The 18,298-nt window shown below is 41.3% G+C and overlaps 1 protein-coding gene across 2 annotated transcripts in view; it reads right to left on the minus strand.

The window, feature by feature from the left end:
• Positions 1–10,675, minus strand: part of FBLN1 (fibulin 1) — an 81,864-nt gene extending 71,189 nt beyond the window's left edge. Inside the window, exon 1 of one of the 2 annotated variants that reach the window (XM_068401217.1) lies at positions 10,522–10,675. In XM_068401217.1, coding sequence (XP_068257318.1) covers positions 10,522–10,597 — 76 coding nt within the window. In that variant the 5' untranslated portion in view covers positions 10,598–10,675. Of the gene's footprint in view, positions 1–10,108; positions 10,141–10,521 lie in introns of those variants that run through there. The other variant, XM_068401218.1, reaches the window with a different exon arrangement.
• Positions 10,676–18,298: the final 7,623 nt, after the last annotated feature.

Genomic DNA, 18,298 nt, shown 5'->3' on the forward strand with positions numbered 1-18,298 from the left:
TAGAAACTACTCTCATTACGGCATCTCGAAGAATCCCACTTAACTATCCAGAAAATGATGGTTCTTCTTTCTCTGAATGTGATCATGTGTCTTTTACTGCAGTTGATGGGTTCATGGCACCCCTCAGAGCTGGAGTGCCAAAGATGATCAAATAGGAATTACAGTACTGCTCTTCTGAACCTTGTGCCCCTTCAACTGTTTTGCCAAGTGCATAAAGCTTCATGCAAGTCAGCCAGAGAAATCTCAGGCACCTGAGAGACAACACACTTCTGGGAAAGGCTGGTGATAGTGTCTGTGTTCAGTTGAATTCTGGCCTTTTATTTGGAGGGAGAAAGCCTACAGGAAAGTTGTAACATGCAGGAATACACTGTCTGGTCCATTTTGTAAGTTTGTGAAGCAATTGTCCAGCTTTTTGGTATCATGAGACAGAAAAGTATAAAGTAAACCCAAGATCTGTTAAGATGGTAGCACGTTTACTTCCTTTTCACTCAGATATAGTAATTTTGCGTGCTACTTGACTAATTGAGAAAATCCAAGTCTATTTTGGATATGATTTTATCATAATGCAGCTTCATCACTACTTTGTCCCTGTAAAAAAGTATGTGCAGCAGCGCATCCAAAAGAACTTCAGTCATGTTAGTATAATAGCAGTGAGGATGCCTGTCCTGATGGTATACGTAGCATTCTGAGATTTCAGGAGTCTCAGGAAGAGGACAGTAGAAAGACAGCTGGAACTCAGAACTCTAATTTTACAAAAGCTGTCATGAAGAAGACCTATCAGATAAGAAGTGATTAAAGGTCACACAAATTAAAACATTTTGTGCACGTGATGCATTCATGTGCTAGTTATGAAGTATGCTTACATAGACAAAATGCGTACGAGCATATGGTTGTTTTAAAAAAAAGGTAGTTTGCTAATCTTAATAGGACTGCCATACTGTGTGGGAGTTCAAAGCAAGAAATGTGGTTAAAATCTGTATAACCTTAGACTTCTATGATGTAATAATTGCTTATTCAGCTGCTACAGTGAATATTTTCTGCAAAAGAAAGATAAGCTTAAGAATGTTACCCAAAAGCATGATTCCTGGAATGAGAAACCCTGAATTGTTTCTGGGAATTGTGCAAAAAATAAGCAGAAGTAAAAAGGACTGGATAATTTTCATGGCAGTAGCATTGCAGCTAGATCAAAAAGGGACAGATTTTTTAAGTAACAATCTACAGTAGCAGCTATACTGTACAGCTGCTGATGATGGAAAAGCCTACGTACAATCCAGGATTAGATAGCTGTTCATTACTCAGTGCTGATCTATGCAACAGTTATAAAGCTGATGATAGTATCAAAGCAAAGCTACACCTGAGCCTAGGTGGGCTTATCAAGCTAATGCTAGTAAAGCTTTCCAGTTCAGTGAGTGATGTGACCGTCAAATTCATCGACTTCCCAGCCCATGTAACCAGCTATAGCTGGGTATGGATTTGGAAGTGACTCCAGGTCAAGGGGTCAGTCACACCTCCTTATTAAGATGTTTTCAATCTTTTAAGCACATTAACTGATTAAGGTTCTAAAATGTGGTGCAGGTCTTGCCCTTCACTCAATTTACTCTGTAAAAGAGTCAGCACTATGGAATGTGAGAAAACAGAACATGATTATCACTTCTTAGCATATGCAGATACAGGGAGCAGATGGACTCTGTGAAAGCTCAGCACTAGTCCAACACGTTTCAGCAACAGTACGTCATCCAGAATTTTTGGAACTCATGCTTACAACAGACATGCATTGGTTTAGGTTTCCAGCAAGAAAAACACTTTTAACTTTCATAGCGTACCTTTCTGATGAAACCTTTCTTGTCTGTCAAGAAAACTGTCTTACCAGTGATGCTCATCCATCTAACTGTCAATTGAAAAAAACCCCAAGTCTACACACAGAATTTGATCCTCAAAATGACAGATTGGTCATCTGTATTATTCAGAGTCACATTCTTTGTCTTCCTGCCTCCCTTTCCATCTGTACTCTCCTGACACAAAACCAGAGCAACTGCATACCCCTTTGGCCAAGGCTCCACATAGGTTCAGGGCACACAAAGCGTGCTTGGCCTGATCTGCTATGCCAACCCAACTACTCTTGAAACAATGACACCTGGCTAATACTAGGTGGACAAGTCAGCTGCCTTTGTAGCAGCAACGGCAGTCAACTGCTGGCAGCTGGGATTTGTAGTCTTGATTTGTTGGCTGTCCTTACAACAAACTGTGGAAATGCTGTTTCTGGCAATGCAAATACACTCTGGCTGGCCACTTAAGGCATCAAATAGACCCAGAGACATGTTTAGACAAGAGGGAAGCCAGCTGACTTCAAAGGTCCAACTGGTAATAGACTAACATGATAAGTACAGCCTTGTTGCATCTTGATCTTGTGCGTAAGCCTAGGGATTAGGCACACAGAGTAGAGGAAAAGGTGAAGGAGACCTGAAACTATGAAAGAGAAAGATATACAACAGAAAATCTGGCCTCATGCTTCCCTGAAACAAATACTTTGAATTGGGAGTAACGGACCAATGCAGGAAAGCATTACCATTCTCCATCTGAGATGATGTGAGTATTTGCTGGATCTCTTCAGACCGGAGTTGGAATGAAGATGTCCGTCCTCCATTTTATATGTAGAGAAAGAAGTAAAGTGAACAGGAGCTTTTCTTTTTCTGCAGAGACGTTCTTGTTTACCTCAAGACCGTACATCAAATATGCCAATATAGTGATGGGGTAAAATGAATAGACACAGCTGAGCTGTGGCATTAGTCACTTTTGGACAGTAAGCTATTTCTAGTCCTTCCACTAGGTTGTTCTTACAGGTTCCCTTAAAGAATATATCAGCTTGAACTTCGTAACAAATGCATGAAACTTGGAGCCAGGATGCCCTCTCTTGCAATCCCCACAACAGCACAAGCCAGGAGGCAGTCTCCAATGCATCTGTTGCAGCCTGCAAGGCTGTGTTCATCACCAGCTGTCCCTCTTTAGTACTGCTCTAGACTACTCTTTGCCCTCAAAGAGGGCCTATGACAATGGTGCTTCTCTCTCACAAGTGTGGAGGTCATATTGGATCTGTATGGACTGACAGACAATCACTCATAGTTCATATGCTGCTAAGAAATACGATATTCTCCCTAAACAGGCTTAAAGGGTTTGAACCTTCACCTTCAGATGAATTCTCAGCTGAGTGTGATTATTTCAGGATAGCTGAAATCACTGAAGAAACCCAGTTAGCACACTCACTAAAGTAGCAGCACCCTAAAGGAAATGCCTGGTATGTTAGTGTGTTTTGTGGTTGGTTTTAAAACAGCCAGCATTTTACTGGAAATTTTCTTAGGTCTGGAGAATATTCATTTATGGGGAATGTGGCTCTGGTAGCACCAGCCATCACACAACTAGGGGGATTTTTCAGATATGGCCAAACCTCATTTTATGAGGTATCTGTTTGCAGTTAATAAAAGCAGCTCTTAAACCGTTCATGGCAATAGCAGGTGATGCGGTAGCTGCTGTGTTTGGTGATAAGGAGAGGCCTAAGGGAGCCAATGGTCTGTTGCAACATGCCTTATTTTCCCTGGTGGGGAAAGTGCTTTACTGTGGGTTTGTTTTTTTTTATTTTGTCCAAGTTCTAATAAAAAAAGCCTCTCAAAAAAGGCAACTGGTTACTAAAATCTTAGAAGACTCCACCTATTGCGGGAAGACTATATGGCATCCTAAATACATATCAAAATACCACAGAAGATATGGATGTAGGAGCCCTCAAGAGGTTACCTTGTTCTACTCACTAATCTCAGGCAAAGCTGACAAAATTTGTCAGTTCTAGGCAGATTTCTATTTAGTTGTTCATAACAACATCAAGTGAGGCTGATTACACAACCTCTCTAGGCAATGTGCTCTTGTGCTTCCATGTCCCTAATGACAGAGAATTTTTAATAATATATTACCTCACTGTCTGCTCCAAAAGCCTGTTTAAACCCATTCCTTTGTTGCTACCTCTTATACACAGGCTCTTACACAATTCAACAACCCATACCTGAAGACTACTACTTCATGTGGATGTCTTTTCTGTCTTTTCAAACTAATTTGAATTTTTTCACCTTTCTGGATAGGTTATTTTTTGGACTTTTGTGAGGAAGCTGGAATTTGAAAGATACCAAGACTAGAAGACCGAAGGCTGTTCTGACGATTTCTAGACAACATGAAGAAACTGAGAGAAATTTAATACTGGAGTCCACTCAGTCAGCACCATATAAACAGCTTAGTGTAAGTAATGGCTGTCCTAGACTTTACATACTCACAAGAACATGAAAAAAGAGAGTACATTCACAGCACTGATGGACACAGGTGGCTTAAAGAACCCAGTCTCACTAAGATGACATGGGTGCACCTACAAAAAAAAGACTCATAATTGGAAAAAGAACAGGAACTGCTCTTTCTGACAAGCACATGCTAAATTTTGTCCTTCACTCCTCCCTGTACGAAAAAATCATGCAAACAATGAAAGTACTTCACAGAGTGTGGAGAGCCTGAAGCGGCACTTTTTCTTTCTCATTTAAGAATAAATTTTTATCTTCTCTTGACTTCTCATTTCAAATCCCAAAAAACTGTGTGATTAGAAAGCTTTATATAAGGTGTTACAATTAATCTATTGTTAGTCCTGTTCATTCGTATAAAGGCCATGATCCAAAAAGAACTGTAGTAAATGACAGTCTTCAGATAGACCTTAGAGCTTTGGATCAAGTCCAAAACTATGTATATATTTAAATTAAAGCAATTGAAATAGGAAGTATATGAGAATATGACAGAGCAGCATGTCTCGGACTATCAAACACCTATATGCTCAGACATTTCTGTATTTTCTCATACGAAACGGTTACAGGAAAAACATTTTCACACTGGGATTTCTCTACTTTCATCTGACGAGAAAAATAGCAAGAATAACTACACTTTTATGTACTGCTTAAGTGACACATATCTACTGTGGAGGCATATTTATTGCTCAATAAAATAAAAGATGGACAATGATGAAAGATTCTGATCTTCTACAACTGCCATATTTAAAGAATAGTCTGGAAACACTATATAGATGGGATAAAATCTATAGCACAATGGGACAAGGATCAAGCAACTAATGAACATAGAAGGAACTGCAGACTTTACAGAGCAGCGAGAAAATAAAGATCCATTTTTTGTATATATTTATACAGCAATGATTTAGAAAAGGTTTTCTTTTGGAGAAAATGTTACTAAAACTCTCCCATGAGACTTTCTTCCTCATTGAAATTATGCATACCGAGTTGCAAATTGATATCTAGCTCTTCCAGATTTTCTGCCAAAGTATCGATATTAGAACTACTCAATACTCTAAGCTGGGAATTTAGTCAGTGATAAGAGCTTCAAAGCTGGAAGACTGTAGTATTTCAACTGGATGTACTGCTGATAGCATTTGTACAGTATATCCTTCCAGTGCTTAGTAAATCCTAGGAGACATCCTAAAAAGCTGGAATATACCAGACAAAGTGTTTCTATATCCATACATTTACTTTAGCATTAATATGAAAGAGTTTTTTAGATATTGCTTTCTTTATTACTACGCTTAAGGTCTCAATCCAGATTTTGACAGTACTAGACCCAAAAATGAACCCTTTAGCAGGGAACATCTTACATGCTTGCGCAGCATGGGTCATTTGTGGGTGCTACCATAATCCAGAAAATAATGCATTTCCTATACTTGTGTGGTAAGTACCCAAAACTTCATCAGACATGTCATTCAGCTTTCTTTGAATTAAAATTTTAAACTAATTTGATTAACTGAGAAGAATTTGAATGAGAATTCCTGAGAATGTAGAAATTCAATTTCTTTTTAAGATCCAACAGCGCATACTTGAAATCCAAAGGGCAATTTCTCAAAACTTTTAAGAAGTCTAAAGTAGATCATACTAAGTACAAAGCAGAGACAAAGTATTCATGAGTGCTGGGAAAAAAAGTGTTACTTGTTTAAAAAAGTGAAGGCAAGAAGCTTCATTAACTGCATTAGCCAAAGATGCGCCAGTGTATTCAGGAAAGCATTGGCACTGGAGATCCTTTGGAACTGTTGTGTCCTGTTGATCAAAGACTTTCAACACAACTTTTACTGGACTGTCCCAGCATCTTGCCAGAGATGATTTCAGCAGGACAAAAATCATCACCCAGTCTGATAAATGGGCAGGTTACTGTCACAATTTTTCCCTTACCGTACACACTCTCCCTCTCACTGCAAAGTACCCAGTACATCACCTTCGTAGATACTACTTTGACTATTCCTTCTCCACTTACTTGACATTACCCTGAGCATTTCTAAACTGATTTTTACTCACAAATTATTACGGCCAGTAATACTTTACATTCTTCTAGGGCTCTTTACTGATCTGGACTGACCATTCCCCTCCTTCAAATTTGGTCTTTTTGCTTCTTGTGCCCTCTTCCACTGCTTTCCCTCTTGCTCCTGACAACTCCTTCATTGACTTCTTTGTGGACAATTTTTGTATTCTTTCTTACCCTGCAGTCTTCTCAGTCTTCTACCTCCACTTCTACATTTTATCTTGGAGCAATGTTATCCACTCTCCTAGTTTAATTGTATTTGTTGACTTACCTATTAAAGTCTTAACACCTGGCCTTCTTCCTTTCCATTGAATCTACATGTAAATACATGTGCCTGACATTACCTAAGTGCTTTACAAAAATTTTTGCCTATTCTGGATAAAATGATCTGCTTATTTTGTTCTTTTTTAACTTCACTAATTTTCCTTATTCCCTGTCACTGTCAACCATCACTTTTTGCTACCTTTTCAACAAAAGCTTTTGTTCATTTATCTGTTTCATACAAAACCACTCTATTCTACCATTAAAATTCTTGCCCGTACCGTGATTTTTTTTTAATTTCAGCTTTCTCTCTCTTGACTTTCTCTGTCTCATCCCCTTTTACTCTCTACAGATATTTTACTACATGTAGTAAACCCATACTCTCTGTTCATTTTGCCACCTACTTCCTTAGATCTATCCATAACTCACAAAACCAAACTTAAATCCTTTAATGGTCCCAGGTAACTCTATTTCTGTCAAGTCCCAGAGGTGTAAGACTCATCTTTCATTTCAGAAAATGTTAATAAAAGTACTGTAGAACAAGTTGGTCTTAACACAACTCTTTATGAAAAACACATGTGAAGTTGGTATGAAACTTGCAGAACGGGATGAAGTGCAACAATAAATGAGTAACTTTTGAAAATGCATTGACCTGCTATCAGATAATGCCTGAAATCTGCCAGAATAGTATAAATATACTGCAGTAACTTGATAAGCTAGTTTATGGGTTTTCATCTTGGATTTCACTAACATGTCTGCTTTCAATTACACAGATGAAAAACAAGAGTTTAACATCTTGCTCTTCCCTGATTGCAATAAAATGTCATGTCTGAAAATGGACTATTAAAAAGAAACTCAACTGAAAACTAATTTAGAGACAGCACTCGTATTTTAGAACTGTATTTTTTGGTAATATGTGACTTTTGGGGAGATTTTATCTATGATAGCGGGCAAGAAAGCACAGATTTAGCCTTTTATAAGTCCTGCCTCCACCCATATACTTCTTATAAATTTCCTGCTATAAAAGCACATGTAAAAATCATGATCTTAAAATAAAACTCATTCCACAAGTCAGTGGAACATTCTTTTTATTACAAACTATAAGCTCACTCTGAAAAGACATGTTTCCAGATGTTCAGTGAGTTAAACTGTCTGTGCCTGTAGTACCAAGACATGCCAAAGACGCAGCTAAAGGATGAACTATTCATACACTGACTGGACATAATGATGTGAGTAATTAATTTTCTTCAGTAGATGGTAGTTTACATCATAAGCAAAAAAAATGTTTTAAAATAATGCAACATTTACAATAAACTGAAGCTGCATTATAAAATTGAGAAGGTTTATAAGACCTCTACTTTTGCAAAGAATGACATGCATATCTATATTCACATGCACTGGGCAGTTCCAGTGAAGGCAGTCCCTTCTGTTTCTTCAGAATGAGGACTTTAATTAATAGATACTGATGATTTGATGATTCATCAGTAAGGAAAAGCAATTAAGAAAACTGATGGTAACAAGCTTAGGAGGAAACTGTATTTCAGAAATATGTTTCCTAGTAACTTGGCAACTGTATCACTAAAGCACTTAGGAGCTCCTCTTTGCCCCAAGCCCCTTTATACTAGTCGCACAGAGGAACACAAGCTCTGCCACAAAAAGCCTACACTTAGACAACACGATCTCACAAGGTAATTACTTCATTTGCCTGCAAAACACAGATGGCCACATGAAATAACTCAGAAAAAAATTTTTCTTGTGAGGGTGGTGAGACACTGCAACAGGTTGCCCAGAGAAATTGTGGATGCCCCCTCCCTGGAAGTATGGATGGGGCTTTGAGCAACCTGGTCTAGTGGAAAGTGTCCCTGCCTACAGCAGGGGGGTTGGAACGAGATGATCTTTAAGGTCCCTTCCAACCCAAATCATTCCATGATTCTATGAATTACAATTACTAGTAATTATTTCACCTGAACAGTCTTCTCTTCAAAAGGTAGTGTCCTAAGCAAGGAACCTCATCTGCTTTTAGACATTGAAATCTAATTTTATCCTATGTACTGTTTTCAAAATTCTAAGGATATAAAAATACTAGGTGAAATTAGGCATATGGAGAATAAAAACCTGATACACCTTTTATTGCCAAATTTGGCTATACTTTGTGTTAACAAAAAACTTCGAGAACCTGAACTTATATATCTAATTACATACCATTTTTCTAAGTAGTAGTCCAGTAGTTAAGGTTAAATGCACACTGAGATTACAAAATGAAATTATTCAGTGTTTTCCGATAATGTTGAATACTTAAAATTACTATATCTGTTCGCTTTGATACATCAAAGCCACATTTTTCTGATGTACCCTGTTGTCTGAGAGAAAGTAGAAGCTATCTTGGGATTCTGGCACTAAATGTTACTTTTCTAACCTTTATTTTGTTCCTCCTTCTTTAAAAGGAGTGGCTAACATCTCTTTATCAAAAGCAAACATTTTGAAGGGTATCTGTGACAAGTGCTCTGCTATAGGAAAATCTAAAAGCCAAAATACTGTGATAGTAACAAATAATTTACTTCACTGGCTTTTCTCTGCCATTGTTAGGCCTAGGCCATATGTTTGTAAATGTTTGCCAGGAGTATAGCACAATCAAGCCTCAACTCTGAATGGCTCCCCTGCGGTTACTCAAATAGAAAAAGTCACTTAGCTATGATAAATTCATTATCACTATATGAAAAGTAGTTTCTTTGTCATATCTTACCAGTTATATCTGCTTTAGATTACTACACCAAATTAAATCAAATTAATAGCCTTTTTTTATACAGTATTAAGAGAACAGGAAAAAAATGCACAGTGTGGAAAGGGAGTCGTGGCCCACATCCAGACCCCTGCCTTCAAAAGTAACCACATCACACAACATCATTCATAAATGTTTCACATTTTGTCTTCAAAAACCCTGCGTCCCTTGCTTCACTATTTTTCCTGCCCGACAGAGATTTCAAGTAACTGTTGATCCCGCTTCCCATTTTGGGGAGGTGTAATTTGGTCCCCAGCAGATCAGACGTGACATCTCTCCTGACCACCGGTTTCGGGACACATCACCATCGCGGTGTGCAATTTAAGCCGACGCCCACCACCAGTCGCCTTTCGTTGCAGAGGGACACCGTGCGACGGCGGGCGGCAGCGCCAACAGCCCCCGCACGTCGCAGTTCCCAGCACAGCGGGCTCCAGAAGCCCCGAGCCTCCCCGGGGGCCCGGCCGGCTCTGCCGCCAGGAGCCCGGGGGGGGCCGGGCGGACCGCGCTGCCCGGCCCCGCGACAGACCCACTCACCAGCTCCCAGCGGCAAAGTCTGTACCGGCGGAGCCTCGTATCGACCCTCCGGAGCAGAGCTAAGCTGCTCGGGTGGCAGCGGCCCCGGGGGAGGGTGGGGGGAGCGGGAACCGGCGGTGGCAGCGGTGGAGCCGGTGCACGCCACGCCTTTCTACTCACTTGAACGTGGCAGCGGCGCTTTAAAGCCTGCCCGGAACGTCCGGGGGCATGGAGGGGGGGACACCAGGGGAAGCCCAGCTATCTCCCTGCCCCATCCCCCGTGGGCCCGCTCCCACCCCGCGGGACCCCGCTCGCCGCCCGGAGCGCGGCCGTCCGCGCCCTCCAGCCCCGGGGAGGGGAGCAGCACCGCCGGGGCAGCCAGCCTGGGGGTGCTGGCGAGGCGCCCCGCCGCCGCCGGCAGTCCCCCGGCAAGGCGGCGCTGCGCGGGCACCCCGTAGCTCACCGGGGCGCCCGGGACCCCGCCGCGGGGGCAGAGCCGGGCCCGCGGGCGCCGGGGCGGCGGCGGGGGGAGAGCGCGGCGCGTCGCATCCCGTCGGACGCCGGCTCGGCTCGGCGCCGCTCCCCGCACTTACCTTGGCCCCGGAGCGAAGGCACCAGCGCCAGGAGCAAGAGCAGCCGCAGCGGCCGGGCCCCGCGGAGGTTGTCCATCGGCAGCCCGCAGGTCCCCGCCGGCGGGAGCACTCGCACCGAGCAGGGGCTTGGCTCTCCTGCAGCGTCCAGTGGGCTCCCCCCTTTTTGCTTGCTGCTGTTGCTGCTGTTTCTGATGTTATCCCAGCCGCCTGAGACCGGTTGGAAAAGAGCTTGCAGGAACCCCCCACTCAGTGGGCTTTACAAAGATTTAATTCACTGCCTACCCGGTTAATTACACAGCCTGCAAGTGCTTAGCAGAACAGAGCCGCCACTGCAGCTTGGAGGCAGAGACCCTGTTGCTTCCGATCCCCCTACCTCTCTCCCCGCCACCCCCACACACGCTGTAAAAGTGACTCCCTTTAGCTCGGAAAACTTTACACAGATACTCAGCGTGAACCTAGGGCCGGCGTGACTGATTTGTGTGAAGGAGAAAGGCAGCGACTTCTCTCGGTGCCAAGTAGGAGAAAGCCACAAACAAAGGCAAAGCAAAGAAAAACAAAACAAAAGGAAACCACCTAGCAGAGAAGGAAAGGTTTAACCTCCGGAGGGGAGATTTTTCAACCCTCGTTCATGGTCTTCCCGTGGATTTTACACCAACACAACTTTTGTCAACAAAAAGGATTTTAAAAAGGAGAGAGATTCTAGAATCTTTCAATGAAATTCACTGGAAAAAAACCTTCCCCCCTTTCCTCCCCCTCCTCTTAAAAAGTCTGGATGAGAATTTTAACCCAAATGAGGAAGTCAGCTCTGCTCTCCCTCTCCCCTCCCTTCTTTTCTATTTTTCTTTTTTTCTTTTCAACCTCCTTATCTTATTTAAACAGGAACACAAACACTGATAGCGGTCAAAGGAAGAGCTAGAGTTGAAAGCACCCAGTTGGCTATACTGTTGCCAAGATCTTTAAGATAGTGTGGGGGATAATATTTGTAGGCAAATGCTCATGGAAACAACTGGAGAGTTCATCACCCCTCTATACTTTGCCCTCTGTTTCACTCAGAAAAACAGCTGGAAGTTAGTTTGTGTTTACTTGGTAGTTGTGCCACATGGACTCTGATTGGACTCTTCCTCCTGTAACTACTCAATAACTCAACTTTTTAGTATCTCCTCAAAGTGTCCAACTGGAAAAAGTATTGAAGGCAGTAAGAGTTGAAAGTGTGCATGTTTTGTTCTGCACCAGGTTACTTGCTCTTTTCTTTTCTTACACAAGAACATAAAAATGGCCATACAGCCAAGGGTCCAACTAGCTCAAGAGCCTGTCTTCAACAATGATCATAAGGTCACCAAAGGAAGAGTATGAACAAGGAAAACACGTGATAATTCTCCCAACTACTCTCCCAGCCTCCAGCTGCTTTAAGTTTGGAGCATTTCATCACTGGAATGTGGTTTCTGTGCACTTAGGAGTCCCCAGTGAATTTCTGTTCCAGGTATTTATTCTGTCTCCCCATGAGTTCTTGTAAACCTTTATCATCCAAAATAACCTTTGGCAACAGGTTTCATGGATCTACCACTGACTGTGTGAAGTGCCATTTCCTTTTGTTCTGTTTGAACCTGGCTCCACCTACCTTCTCATGGTGCCTCCTAACTCTATTGCAGGAAGAGACATCAAAGAACTGACCCCTATCCACACTCTTAATGCCCAGGTCATCTTTTTTTGATACTGTTTCTTTTTTGTTTGGTTGGGGTTTTTCCCCCTCTCTGTTTTACTGGGAAGGAGCAGCTGGAAAAGGGGAAGAAGGATGGAGAGCTGACTTTATTTGGGGGTATTTTTTTCTTCCTTTTTCTACACATGCATGGCTATTTCTGTCTCTTCTTTAAATGCCCTAACTCAGCTGACAAGGATCTTACATCAGTTATAGTGGAACCTTGGCAGTGTTTCATCACAACCTCCAAGCTACTGTTTCTCATGTATCAGACAGCTGCAGGAGGCATCTAACAAAGATCACACCTTGTCCAAAGTTTGTACAAGCTTAACTGAACTGGGGGAATCCCCTCTATAGAAACCCTGGATTTAGTTCAATATTGGCTTATTTCACTTTACTTTAAACCCTCTCCTAATTGATTAAAGGCAGGTAGAAAGAAGTTCACCAGTTTGACTAAAACAGTGTGAAGTCATACATAATAGCCTGTATGTTACCCTGATTAACACCATGTGTGGACATTCTTACTCCAGACTAAGAATTCCTCATTCCTGTTGAGTTTGCCACCACAAGCTGTTTACCAGAAATGAGGCAAATTCAAGTAACAATTTAAGAAATATTTCTAGAAACTATCATGGCTATGCTCATCTGCAGATCTGATAATAGGTTTTTCCTTGGTTTGGGGTGGGGGTTTTTGCATAATATTAATACACATTTCCAGAATAAATTGGCACTCTCACCTACAATCAGATTCAGTGGCCTCAAGTACATGTGATTCTAATTATTGACCCCAAGCTTTGTAGTGAGCTAAGCCATGCACTTTGGGCTCAATTCAAAGCTCCTGGAAGTCAATGGAAAGTAAAGGCTTATGAGAGGGAACGTTTTGCATAACCACATTTTTTCTCTACATCTGTTTGCAAAGGCCCTGTAATCCTTTGTGTAGCTTTTAAAACAAACAAATTCTTTAATGAGGCTTTTATTTTTACTTCATAAGAATAAAAATCATTTGCAGAAGCTCAGATTAATGAGTAATGACAGCGAAACAAATCATTGCGCAAGTCATTTCCAAGGGTCTTGTTGAGAGTAGATACATGCAAGTAGACTGACAAAGACTTTAGATACTCTAACAAATCCATTACCATCTATGGCAGCAGGCTCACAGTTGTCGTTCGGCTACTTAGTTTTCATGGGAACAGGAATTCTTGAGATGGCCTGAACAAGCCTATGTAAGGACATCAACCTCTGCCTAGTGAACAAAGCTGCCCCGTAGTCCCAGCTGTCGTGCCTCCCAGCTCCTCTGTTTTACTGCAGCTCCCAAATCCTGATTTTTGTTTCCTCCACCCATCTGTCCCACAAGTTGAGCAAAAGAGAGGGAAGAGAAATGTCTCTATCTTCTCTGGTTTCAGAAAGGATGTTGCAAGTAAGAAAACAGATCCACCTGGAAATGAAATCTACCCATAGTTACTGAAGTGAAACTCCTTGGCCCTTGTGGCAAAAGAAATGAAGCTACTTTTTAGCTCTCATTAAGGTAATGTGCAACACTAAAGATGGATAAAAAAGCCTCTTTCCTTCTTAATAGGAAGAATACTTCACTGACTGCTATGGACGCACAAGGATTAAGAAAAGCCTGGGTGGATCTTACCATCTCCCACTGTAAAAATAAGACCCCAAACTCTACAGTAGGCAAACCCATGGCTATTGGAGTACAAATGACCCACTCAGCTTAGCTCCAAACACAAGTATGTGCAAAGTACAATTGGCATACAGCTTTTTTCCTAGAGAAAACACTACCTCAGTCTTTTCTAACTAGAGTAATAAGGAAGACCTCTGTCCAAAAGACATGTGGCAATCAATCAATCAACTCCCTTGATTAAGGGAGTGGAACATCTCCCTTATGAAGAGAGGCTGAGGGAGCTGGGTCTCTTTAGCTTAGAGAAGAGGAGACTGAGGGGTGACCTCATTAATGTTTACAAATATGTAAAGGGCAAGTGTCATGAGGATGGAGCCAGGCTCTTCTCAGTAACATCCATTGACAGGACAAGGGGCAACGGGTGCAAGCTGGAACACAGGAGGTTCCACATAAATATGAGGAAAAACTTCTTTATGGTGAGGGTAACTGAACACTGGAACAGGCTGCCCAGAGAGGTTGTGGAGTTTCCTTCTCTGGAGACATTCAAAACCCGCCTGGACGTGTTCCTGTGTGATATGATCTAGGTAATCCTGCTCCGGCAGGGGGATTGGACTAGATGATCTGTCGAGGTCCCTTCTAATCCCTAACATTCTGTGATAATCATTTTAATACTGGAAGTTTTGGAAATTTTTAGGTTTTAGCATCTTAATATTGGAAATGGATTGTTAAGGTTTATGGGCACCACTCTGGCTATCTTGCCTGTCCTTCTGAATAGTATCGGCAGGTTTTCCGATTGAACTAGAACACACCTTTTACAAAAAAAAAAACTTGTCAGAGTTTTCAGAGACGGACGCACCATAATCCTTTGTTATTTCTTGAAACTGCTAATAGCATTACAGATAACAATTTGTTGCTTATTTTGAGTCTAAATATATCTGGTTTAGTTTTAAATAGATGTCTGGGCTTGTATTCATGTTGAAGTTACTATGTACTCAGTGCTTTGTTGTGCATCATCAGTCACCATCAAAGCACCTTAGGGCAGTGTAGCTTGTGGACACTTCATACGCACTTGGCACGTCCTTGTTGGGGTTTAGCTTGGAATAAAACCTCCCCGTAGATAAGTCGGTTTATCCCTCACGCCACAGGCTTATCTTCATTCTCAAATCCCAAACTACTGACTATCCACATCAAATGGATACCAGCCTGAGTCATGCCAGGCCCTAGATAAGCAAAGGAAGGTGGGAGGACTGAGAGCCTCTTCTGTTCCCTAGTGTGTATGAAACGGTGCCTCCAAGTCTAGTCAGGAAGGCTGACCTAGCCACCACCTTGTATGCCATCTGCCTTATGATGGCATTCTGTAGCTAAAGTCAGGCAAAGAAGCTGGCTCAGGAGTCCTTCCAGAATAATTACAATGTCAGATGAAAATTTATAACCATTCTAAATTTGGACTGCTCTTTATATAAATAAAATTACATATATATATATATGTACATATATAAGTAACATTACATATATGCATATATATAATTATGTGAATGCCAATAGCCCAAGCTGCTTATACCATATGGGTGGCAATACAGATGCTTGTATCCAAACTAGGGTATCTTCCTGGGCTCTATGTTTCAAATACCTAAAGACTGTTCAAAGAGGCTCAGCTTACTTTATAGAGCTTTCCATGTACAGACAAACTCTTTCACTGCTAGATTAATCTCTGAACATTTTTTTCCTCTTTGCATGGATCAATGTGTGAATACCAAGGCAGAATTTAACCTTGTTTTTGTTAAATATTCCAGACTGGGACTCATAACCCTGAGCCCTTTTCAACGTCATTGCTTCTAAGCATTTTGAGTTTTTACCCATTTTGGAGTTTGTATCCATTTTGTAGGTACTGCCTACATTTTCTTTTCTTTCCTGTCTGATGCAGAAAGAAATAAGTACAGCTATCTTGGACACTCAAAACATACACTGGTTTTCTATTAATATGTATAGGGTCTGCTTCTAAGACAAGGAGGAGTTTATTGGGCTATAAAGGAATGCTTTGATGATCCATGTCATTTCCCTTGTGGCATTACTTGTAGAATTCAGGAATAACTCAATCTGACATTCATGGGGTATTTCCTGCCTCTCCTTCTAGAGATGCATCCTCCCTGTCTCTCAGATCTCCCCCTTCCCGTAAATTTCCTTTCCCCTTCTAGACTCTCTCATGTCACTGCAGGCAGAGCTAGTCTTATGTGTGAATAAGCAAGGCGTTTTCCAGGACCTGAGGCCTAGGAAGGCTGGGCTCTATTTGGATAAGCTGGAGAGCAGTGTGAGTCATGCATACATGGGTTGGAGGGGACAATGGCATCTGCCTTAGACTCTGCTTGGTGCCTCCACAAATCTAACAACAGCAGGGATCAGTCATTATTTTAGCTGCAGTCTCTCAGAGGGTAACTCTTAAATTTGTCAGTCGGCATCTGTACCAATGGTTATTTTCACTGTTCAAACAAAAATAAAATCATTATAAAGGGTGAGAAAAAGCTATCAATAAAGTAAATGGCTATTCTGGCAAAAGGCCATTTCCTTTCCTGACATCCCTGATAAATCTGAGCTCCATACCTGTCAAACAAAAGTAACATCCAAGTATGTGACCAAATGATCTTTGGGAAAGAGAAAATATACAAGTGAGTATAAGACATTTCAGGTTTGCATAAATAAAATTCCAGAGTCTGTTGTATCTAACAGCTTAAAAACTGGAGCACAGAGTTTTTTATGTTTCCTCATGTTCACTTAAAATCTGCTTAATTCAGTGCTATTTCATTATTGGTTTATGAATTTGCTGTATTATTTACGAATGTTTTTGCATAAGCCTAATAAAGAAAGAAGCCATCCTATTCATCTGCAAACAGTCCCAGCCTGCCAGAAAACTTTTATCTTACCAGTAGAAACTGCGATTTAAATTCAGTATAATGTAAGCAGACAGTCAGCAGAAAGAGTACGAACACTGATAAAGCTCTACAACAAATTCATGTATACTGGGTTTCCTCCTTTTCCCTCAGCTTCATAGACAGCCTCTGTTTCTTTTCTTCCATCTCAGTTTCTTTAACAGAGGTTCCCAAACTTTGTTTACTCATGATGTACCACATCTTTCCTTTGTCCCAGGAACCTAAGATCATCCTTGGTGGCCTGATTCTACAAACACATGTTAATAATATTATACACAGGGAGTGGGGCTTGCATTTACGCAATGCTTACACAGTTCTGAGCGGTGGCTATGGAAGGGCACCTTGATACAAATTAATTTAAAAGTTATTGTATTGTAGTGTAGCAAACTTTGGAAAAAAATATTATAAACTTACCATGTTTTCTGGCACGATTCTACAGAAACTGGCTGACATCGGGGATGTGTGAAGTTGGTGAACACCGGTTCTTAATTGGAAGGGTGGATGGATCAGAATATCTTTGGACAGCTGCAAAACGAAAAATAAACAGATTAGCCCTATTAAATGAACCTAATGGGTTAAGCTGTTCCCTGCTGCATGTACTCTGTGGCTCCCAAGTCTCAGGGCAGACATTTTCACTTGTATATACTACATCATTAGCCACAGGCCATGTAGATGAGAAGAATGGCTCAGAATCTTTGGAGAAGAGCTGTACTGTAATTTAAGTTTTGCATAAAAATTGAGTTTTCTGTCTGTCAGGGACTACTCTGACACTCCTTTCTTAGCTCCTGGCTGACCTCTGGAAGCAGAGCTAGCAAAAGAATTTAGGTTCCATCTAAAAAAACTCAAACCAACCAGCCCTGTACTACCCATTTTATTCCAGAAAACCCTTTCCTCCCACTCTTATTTCTTTCGACTGTGATCTCACAACTGTTCTTAGACCTAGTCATAGTGTTTGGGACTGGGTCAATGAGATATTCTTATGAGAGGGAAGAACAGTCCCCAGTGCAACGTATAAAAAGGGAGGATGACACATACAGTCAGCCAGCAGCAACTTACACCAAAGGGAGGTAGAAAAAACATGCTCAGACTACTCTCAAAAATGAGCCCCCACCCCACAGGAGTCCTAACTATTTAGGAATTAATTATCTGGGAGAAATGTGCCCTGCTAAACAGCAAGTTTAAGCAGCCTTCAACAGAGGTTCTGTCTCCAGCTCTCTATCTGGCTTATGTCTTTTGGCAAGATATTTATCTCTCTGTGCCTCATTTTATCTATAAGAATAACCTGATTTGTAAAATGTTTTGAGGTCCATAAAATTAAACACATTGCATAAGAATTAGCTGTTATAAACTAGCCTCCTTGAGCCATTAACTTCCCATGAATGTGGTATGAAGTAATTTAGGCCAATTTTAGCTTAACTTCTATTTCCCCTGTTTAAAAGCAGCATCCCATATAGTCATCTATATTAGAATAACGTTAGTGTTCAGAATAGCTGTCCTATTCTTTTCTCTAAACTTAGAAATGTACAGACA

This window comes from Nyctibius grandis, chromosome 5, assembly GCF_013368605.1.
Source record: "Nyctibius grandis isolate bNycGra1 chromosome 5, bNycGra1.pri, whole genome shotgun sequence".
NCBI lineage: Eukaryota > Metazoa > Chordata > Aves > Nyctibiiformes > Nyctibiidae > Nyctibius > Nyctibius grandis.